The sequence below is a fragment of the Protomyctophum parallelum genome (genome assembly GCF_964188405.1).
Source record: "Protomyctophum parallelum genome assembly, chromosome: 2".
Taxonomy (NCBI): domain Eukaryota; kingdom Metazoa; phylum Chordata; class Actinopteri; order Myctophiformes; family Myctophidae; genus Protomyctophum; species Protomyctophum parallelum.
This window is the reverse complement of record NC_139699.1, coordinates 12,914,237-12,922,430: the sequence shown is the minus strand read 5'-3', so window position 1 is coordinate 12,922,430 and position 8,194 is coordinate 12,914,237. Positions and strand designations below refer to the sequence as shown.

At 43.5% G+C, this 8,194-nt stretch overlaps 1 protein-coding gene across 1 annotated transcript; it reads right to left on the bottom strand.

Moving 5' to 3' along the window:
• Window positions 1-466: 466 nt before the first annotated feature.
• adprhl1 (ADP-ribosylhydrolase like 1) lies at window positions 467-7,737 on the bottom strand. The gene is made up of 7 exons (XM_083759418.1): window positions 6,814-7,737; window positions 4,924-5,088; window positions 4,708-4,833; window positions 4,261-4,401; window positions 2,856-2,983; window positions 1,756-1,888; window positions 467-1,312 (listed from the first exon to the last, which is right to left on the bottom strand). Exons 1-7 carry the CDS (start codon window positions 7,025-7,027, stop codon window positions 1,143-1,145), a joined length of 1,077 nt encoding a protein of 358 aa, XP_083615544.1. The 5' UTR covers window positions 7,028-7,737; the 3' UTR covers window positions 467-1,142.
• Window positions 7,738-8,194: the final 457 nt, after the last annotated feature.

The following is an 8,194-nucleotide window of genomic DNA, read 5'->3' as shown; positions in this document are numbered from 1 at the left end:
TAAAGAGCTATAGTGTAGATTCTGTCTTAACATAAACATTAACTGCCATTGACAAAGAATGGATAATTTATGTGTCTGAGCAAATCGGCTATCAGTATGTTTGTCGGTATGTCGGTGGAAACCCTTGGCCAATTTTGGACCACCATTCTTGTTGACGTAACCAAGGTATGTTTCAAGGTTGGTATGAGGTCAATTATTATTGATTAGAGCACCCCTCACTTCACACGGGTCACGGGTGTGATTTTATTATTTGTTTAAGTGAATTTTAGTCAGTGTAGTATAGAAAGTAACTAAACTTGAAATGAACTAATTTAGCAGTGTAGTAGCTGTTAAATATGATTAGGGAATAGCAGGGTGGGTTGGGTAAAAGAAGAGACAAGAAATAGGATAGGAATAAAATAAGATAGGGTGCCAGTTATTGATGTTGCATTACTTATCATTTTAAGGTAAGACAGACAAGTTATTCAGGAGTGGTGTAGTGGAGTCCATTTTAATCTCACAACAGATTTAATAACCACCACGTTATGGTGAATTTACCATACAGTAAAACACACATAAGGATATAATCACAGTGCAGATAATGGCAACTGATCACATTTACGGAAATGCCACATTGAGCTTCATTATTGCATACATTGAATAATACAAGTTAAAATAAAATAAAAAAATGCTATCAATACACAGCAATCAACCACGTAAAAAGTATGGCTTTTATAGATCTGTTATATTATTATGTATAGGCCTATTGCTATACAAATGTAAAGGTTAATACAGGTTAGTTTTTGAGTGGTCAGGGAATGGGGTTAACCGGGTTATCCTTAGGGGGTAGCTACTTTCAAAACAACCAGGATTCCCACCAATTCTACCCACTAATCTCCTAAAATGTCATATTAGCAGGTGTCAGAAAAACACAATTACTGTTACACAGATTAGATAGATAAACAAAAAAAACAGTTGCCAAATACACCTCAACAGAGCACCTTTACAGTATGGAGTAAGCAGGGGGGCAGGGGGAGAAAAGAAGAGAAGAGAGGAAATAAACCACTTGAGGCTATTCAGATACCACTACGGTGCACTAGGGGGCAGTATGGGACAGGGGTAAGCACCCATAGGTCCTCTGTGTCACGCCAGTGTAGAGCAGGTTACTTCTCTGAGGACTTCTCTGAAGACGCTGCCTTGTGGAGTGCAGCTCCCAGCTCCTCCAGCTGCTGCCGTCGGTCTAAATCCTGGTACAGGCCGCTGGGAACCTGGCTGATGCCGTATAGGAGGCCGTACAGACAACCTGCGATCAGGCCTGTGGCCTCACCTGCCCCTGGAACCACACAAATGAGTTGTGGAGGGCTCAGTCAGCAGTGTATCAGTGTGATGACTTTTATGCAGTGGTGGGGGAAATGTACTGTTACAAGTAAAAGTACAAAGGTATTTAAAAATCAGACCCATCTGAACTGAGTGGTGCTGTACTGCCCCAGATGGGGCAGCAGAGAGTACACTGGGTTCTGAATGCTGGATGCTGCTTTTTCCTCCTTTTATGATGAATTCCTGTTCTGTTCTTTGACTATATAGAAGTGTCTATTTGTACGTCTCTAAATGTTTTGATGAATTGAACAAGGTGGAACCTCTTGTAATGCTTTATGGTGTCGTCCACTCACAGTTAACAGTCTCTGTATTGAGTTGTGCTGGAAATGTACTGTAATTCTGCAAACTGTTAATAAATATTTCAATCGATCAATCAATCAATCAATCAATCAAAGCTACCTCCATGAAACACGGCCCGCCGGCAGAGTTCTGTCCAGCCGCTTCCCGCTGCCAGAAGGGCATCGTAGGCGATCATGGGGGCGTCGTGTCCTCGACGGCCTGGGCGTCCTTCAGAGCTCCAGCGTTTATACACCTGCATGTTCAGGAATGCATTAGTATTATGTTATTTTGCCCTGCAGTGCACACAGTAAAATCCTGATAACGTATCATTTTGTAACTCTGAGAGTGTTGAAATTTAATCAAATAAAGCACAAATATCCTACGAGTAGGGCAACCAAATGGTCAGCTACGGCCCTGAGTAAAAGTACAAAAGTACCATCTGAGTGGTGCTGTACTGTACTTGTACGTGTCTCCTCAGCATCGTAGTGATCAGAGAACAGGGGTGTGTTCTGTCCTGGTTTAAGGGTTACCTTGTCTGTCTCCTCAGCATCGTAGTGATCGGGGAACAGGGGTGTGTTCTGTCCTGCTTTAAGGGTTACCTTGTCTGTCTCCTCAGCATCGTAGTGATCGGGGAACAGGGGTGTGTTCTGTCCTGCTTTAAGGGTTACCTTGTCTGTCTCCTCAGCATCGTAGTGATCAGAGAACAGGGGTGTGTTCTGTCCTGGTTTAAGGGTTACCTTGTCTGTCTCCTTAGCATCGTAGTGATCAGAGAACAGGGGTGTGTTCTGTCCTGCTTTAAGGGTTACCTTGTCTGTCTCCTCAGCATCGTAGTGATCAGAGAACAGGGGTGTGTTCTGTCCTGGTTTAAGGGTTACCTTGTCTGTCTCCTTAGCATCGTAGTGATCAGAGAACAGGGGTGTGTTCTGTCCTGCTTTAAGGGTTACCTTGTCTGTCTCCTCAGCATCGTAGTGATCAGAGAACAGGGGTGTGTTCTGTCCTGGTTTAAGCGTTACCTTGTCTGTCTCCTCAGCATCGTAGTGATCGGGGAACAGGGGGTTGTTCTGTCCTGGTTTAAGGGTTACCTTGTCTGTCTCCTCAGCATCGTAGTGATCAGAGAACAGGGGTGTGTTCTGTCCTGCTTTAAGGGTTACCTTGTCTGTCTCCTCAGCATCGTAGTGATCAGAGAACAGGGGTGTGTTCTGTCCTGCTTTAAGGGTTACCTTGTCTGTCTCCTCAGCATCGTAGTGATCGGGGAACAGGGCTTTGTTCTGTCCTTCCTCCTCTATCCTTCGCTCCTCCAGGTAAAACTGCCACTTGGCCTCAAAGTAGAACCAATTTTCCTGATATTCTACAAAACAACACACAGTTTTACACATATGAATATTGGTTTGCTAATAAATGACATAGTATATGAAATATACATTATATATATATTATATTTGCGTCTTCCTATCTGAGGAGGACGCAAGTTGAAATGTCACCCCTGCAAAATAATAAATACATGCAGACCAGCAGAGACTGGCATTTATCTTTGTACAGTAATCACGTTTTCCCTGTTGAGCACCGAGCTCTTCTCCTTGTAATTATATTTGGGCACTCAAAATATAATATTTCCAATATATTTTAACCATAGTACATTTCATATTTTTGTGGGTATTTTGAAAAATATAAACATTTCTTCTGTATGAGAACATATTGCAAATTATTGGACCATGATACCAAAATCATCTATGCTGTTCAGAAAATCATTTTGAAAGGTTTCAAACAACGGGTTTAAAAAGAAAACCCCACAGTCTTCAATAGGACATCTGATGTTCTGATTTGATCAGTCAAATTGGTCAATTTTGGACACCAATGTGCAGTCCACACACAGAATATCAAACGACTCGCCCCTTTACCAACTCGCCCCCACAAATTATTTTAATGTAGTTAACAGTTCATTTAGTATTTCCCTCTCTGAAATCTGAAATTATCTTGTATACATTTATTTGATTGTATAGTAGTCGATCTCTATATCTCTATAAAATTAAGAAAGAATAACATGACACAGAGACGGTGACTGCTTAATTAAGTTAATTTAGGACCTTCTAGCAGTTAATTTAGTTTTATTAAACACATTTCTTCCATGTAGCCCATGTTTTATAATGGCATCATCATGCTATTATGCCCATGGATATACAGAGTGAACTTAACAATGATAAATTAATATAATATATATTTTATATAATCACCAACATGAATTATGTTTGTTATTTTCAGCTAGGTAGAGTCGTGGGGCAAGATGGAAAAGGGACGACCGTACCTGTTATTTACAGCTAGGTAGAGTAGTGGGGCGAGATGGAAAAGGGGCGACCGTACCTGTTATTTACAGCTAGGTAGAGTAGTGGGGCGAGATGGAAAAGGGGCGACCGTACCTGTTATTTACAGCTAGGTAGAGTAGTGGGGCGAGGTGGAAAAAGGGCGAACATACCTGTTATTTACAGCTAGGTAGAGTAATGGGGCGAGGTGGAAAAGGGGCGACCGTACCTGTTATTTACAGCTAGGTAGAGTAGTGGGGCGAGGTGGAAAAGGGGCGACCGTACCTGTTACCCACACACATACTGTCCATACTGTATGCACTCTGACCTGCCATGTGCCGGATGGTCTTCCTGCAGTACTCCTCTGCCTTTGGGATGACCTTCATAAGGTCACGGCCCCAGGTCACAGGGGGCTTCCCCTGGATAGCATAGGATGCGAACAGCGCGGTGGTCATGGAGCCCAGGAAGCCTGAAGCCAAGATACAGCTCTTATCACTATGACAACATTGCCTAGAGAGAATTTAAACCCATGGTTTGCCTGAATTTACTGAAGAAAACAAAAGAAAATAAACAAAACGAAAAGAAAACTGACTCTGAAGTGAGTGGTACTGTACTGTACTGTACTGTACTGTACTGTACTGTACTGTACTGTACTGTACTGTACTGTACTGTACTGTACTGTACTGTACTGTACTGTACTGTACTGTACTGTACTGTACTGTACTGTACTGTACTGTACTGTACTCCTCCATGGCCTGTGTGTGTGTGTGCCAACCTGTGGGGTGGTTGTGGGTCATCCTGCCCGCCTCGATGCTGACCTCCACCAGAGTCTCCAGTCTCTCAGGCTGCCAGTACCTCATACCCACACACATGGCTTTGGTAGCCGCACCGAAGCCAGAGCCTGGACACCAAGACACACATTTGTACACAATATGCAGTCATCCATGTTACGTTTATTGTCATAAAAATAAAACCAGATAAAAAAACACACCTTTTTCATTGAAGGGTGTGTGCCAGGCCAGCAGGAAGTTGTGTGGTTTGAGGTTGGCATAGCCCTCCGTGGTGGCGGGATCAGGAGCGCGCCCCTGAAGGGACACCATGGCTTCCACATAGACACGCACAAGCTCCCGATAGAGGTCCTCTAAGCTCCAATAGTCTGGCCCCGCACGCACGCACGCACGCACGCACGCACGCACGCACGCACACACACACACACACACACACACACACACACACACATACACACACACACACACACACAGTAACTGAGTCATTCGTGTTTGGCATGCATGATGAGCTAAATTTAGATTCAGCTTGCTGGGCTGCAGATTAGGCCAAGTATGCCTGCAGGATTGGTGAGTATATGTTTCCACACATTAGGGGGGGGGGGGGGGGGTCCACCGGGATCCACCAGCGGACACAGCACTTTGGTTGTGTGTGGGTGACACAGTCACAGAGCATCCCTTCTAATTTAGTAGTAAGCTTTGGCAAATGGAGGACCCTTATGTAAACAAGTCTTTGTGCTCGTTATAGTTCTGTCCTCAAGTAGCAGTGTTTGTATTGACCTGTACTTTCGTTTCAAATGTACCCATTCTGCATACTGTGAAATAAAAACTTCAACCAATCAATCAATCGGCAAGAGATGGCTTTCACGGCCTGGATTGGGGTACCGTCGACTAGTAAAGGGAGCAGAGACAGACATGATTAATGTGTAAAGAGGGAACATATTACTTATTTTGTACAAAAAGTTAGTCAGTTTTCTCCTTTTTATGTTTAGGGTGAGACATCAATCAAGAATTTTGTATTCAGGTGTATAATAAAAAAACTGTTGCATGGAATGGATTTTATTGTATTAATTTGTGCTTTATTTTCTATTGTTACAGTGGTTACAGTGAGAGGGGGGGGGGTGACAGAGCAAAGAGCCTCAGGTTGGATTCAAATCCAGGCTTCGAAAAAGCCTCATTTATGTGGTACAGTATACTGTATGTGCTCTTTCCAGGTGAACTATATATAGGGCACCCCTTGTTTTACCTGTTTGAATGTGTGTTTCTCCACTGTGTTTTGGAAGGCGTACTCAAGTGGCCTAATCTCAAAAGATGTCATTCAGCCTTTCACTGAACTGCTGTCACTGGCTTTGAGTTTGAACTGTATGCAAACATGATTGATCCTGATGGATCATGGAGGATCATTGATGTCTCTGACCAGCTATTGTTCGGCAGGGGGAGAGATGAGGATCGTTGATGTCTCTGACCAGCTATTGTTGGGCAGGGGGAGAGATGAGGATCATTATGTCTCTGACCAGCTATTGTTCGGCAGGGGGAGAGATGAGGATCATGGGCTTTCCTAGAACATTCTATTTTTGGACTAATTCTCTCAACACCTCCCATCCAGTCTGTGACAAAGCTTGAAACAAGTGATGAAATTCTGAAACAATGTGATGACAATCACATTTGATGGATTATTTATGTTTGGATTAAGGCATGTCAGTAGGATGTATCTTAAAGAATATTGTGCCAGAAAGTGATTTTCAACATTCATGGTCTACCTGAAAAACCTTCCATATAAAGTCTATATGGAAGGTTTTTCAGGTCATATGTATATATTTAAAAAAGAGTAAAGGTGCATCTGAACAGGTGGGGTCTTATGTTAGTCCAGAAGAGATGAATGAATAGATAATAGAAACTAGTCAAATAAGCTAAAATACATGTCTTTTAGCTTATTATACAATGTATGATCTATAAAACAAACAAAACTAATTCTGATGTGGCATATCAGCTGACAATCTACAGTGTGGCATAAAACCGTGTTGAATCTAGTTCTCCAATTACCAACAAATACTAAATCACCCATACAATGTATTGTCCATCCAATGCTCACCTACCTGTTATAAGTGCTGCTGCTGTGGTCATATGCATCAACACTGAATCACTCAGGGGCCAGTTGTCTGCGTCCAACCTCAGGTTCTCCAGGCCCCCCAGGGTGGCTAGCTCCTCTTGGATCTGACGCCCTGACGTGCAGCTTTCCCAACGACCCTTTCTGTACCCCAAGGCATCACCCACAGCACCCAGAACCATGGCTGCTTGGAACTTCTCCATGATGCTTGATGCCTTGTTTAAAACTTCTGTGGTCCCTCTTACACACAAACTGCACTGGTTAGAAGTCCATCACAGATTGGCAGCCACTGCCAACTGGACAGCTTGGATCAAATGATTTCTTCCACAAGTTCAACTAAGCTTCTGATGAGGCCCTATTTCCACAATCTCTCTCACCCGACAGATTCCCAAGGATTTCACCCAGCCACACACATGCTCAAAGAGTTCTGCCCTGACTGTACCACAGAATGCGTCGTCTTCAACTGTACACAGTACCTCCACTGCCACCAACCCCCTAAGTCTCTCTTCCAGTTCCTTATCATGTCTCTCACCAGTCTATCTCTATCACACTCCATCTGTCCCGAGGGTGTAGGCATGCGCGTGCACACACACAGTCACAGACACACATGCACACGCCTTTATCAACCATAGCTTCTTTGTGTTGGGCGGCAGTGGGCTCAACTGTGATCAGGAGGCACCTTAAAAGGCAATCCCCATGGCTCCATGGCCTACAAGCCATGGTGGTATCATGTAGGCAGCAAGGGAGGGGGTGGGCTTGATTGGTCTGGGGGTCAGAGACGGTAATGGACTGTTATACTGGATTTCATGTCTGTCAGCTGGTCCTGGGCCTTGTTTACACCCCTCAGCCCACAGGCAGATGATAAGAATGGAGCATCATCTCTGCATGACCCTCACTACAGTCGCCCTCACCCTTGCCATTTCTTATTTTTCCTATATTTATACAGGGACCATATTCACACAGCGGCCATCAAGTTAATGGAATGCCACCCTGCTTTTTCAATGTAAAAATGCCAACATGGACACCATGTGAATATGTTGTCTTATGTCTGTTTAAAGTGCTCCAAACTAACATTAAAGTGCTCCAAACAAACACTAAAAGTTCATAGACTTGGCTGCCACTTGACGTCACGTGGGGTGCAGCGTGTTTTCTTTTTAGTGTTTGTGTAAACAAACATTGAAGACAAAAGTCCATAGACTTGGCTGCAATATGACATAATTTCCGAAAGCCAGACGTTGGACTGGGTTGGCCCCTCAAACACTTTCCTTTTTCTCTATAAACCTATACAACGTTTCTGACAAAGGATACATTTCTCGTCAGGGTAAATGACATAGCCTACTTAGTAAATGGTAATAAAACAAGCTTTATTG

Excerpts from the sequence above, each read along its gene's own strand:
- adprhl1 (XM_083759418.1), bottom strand. The coding sequence starts at position 7,027 with ATGGAGAAGTTCCAAGCAGCCATGGTTCTGGGTGCTGTGGGTGATGCC. Across the intron at positions 4,402-4,707 it reads GACCCACAACCACCCCACAG|GCTTCCTGGGCTCCATGACC; the intron begins GTTGGCACACAC and ends TCTTGGCTTCAG. Across the intron at positions 1,313-1,755 it reads GCGGGCCGTGTTTCATGGAG|GGGCAGGTGAGGCCACAGGC; the intron begins GTAGCTTTGATT and ends GTGTGGTTCCAG.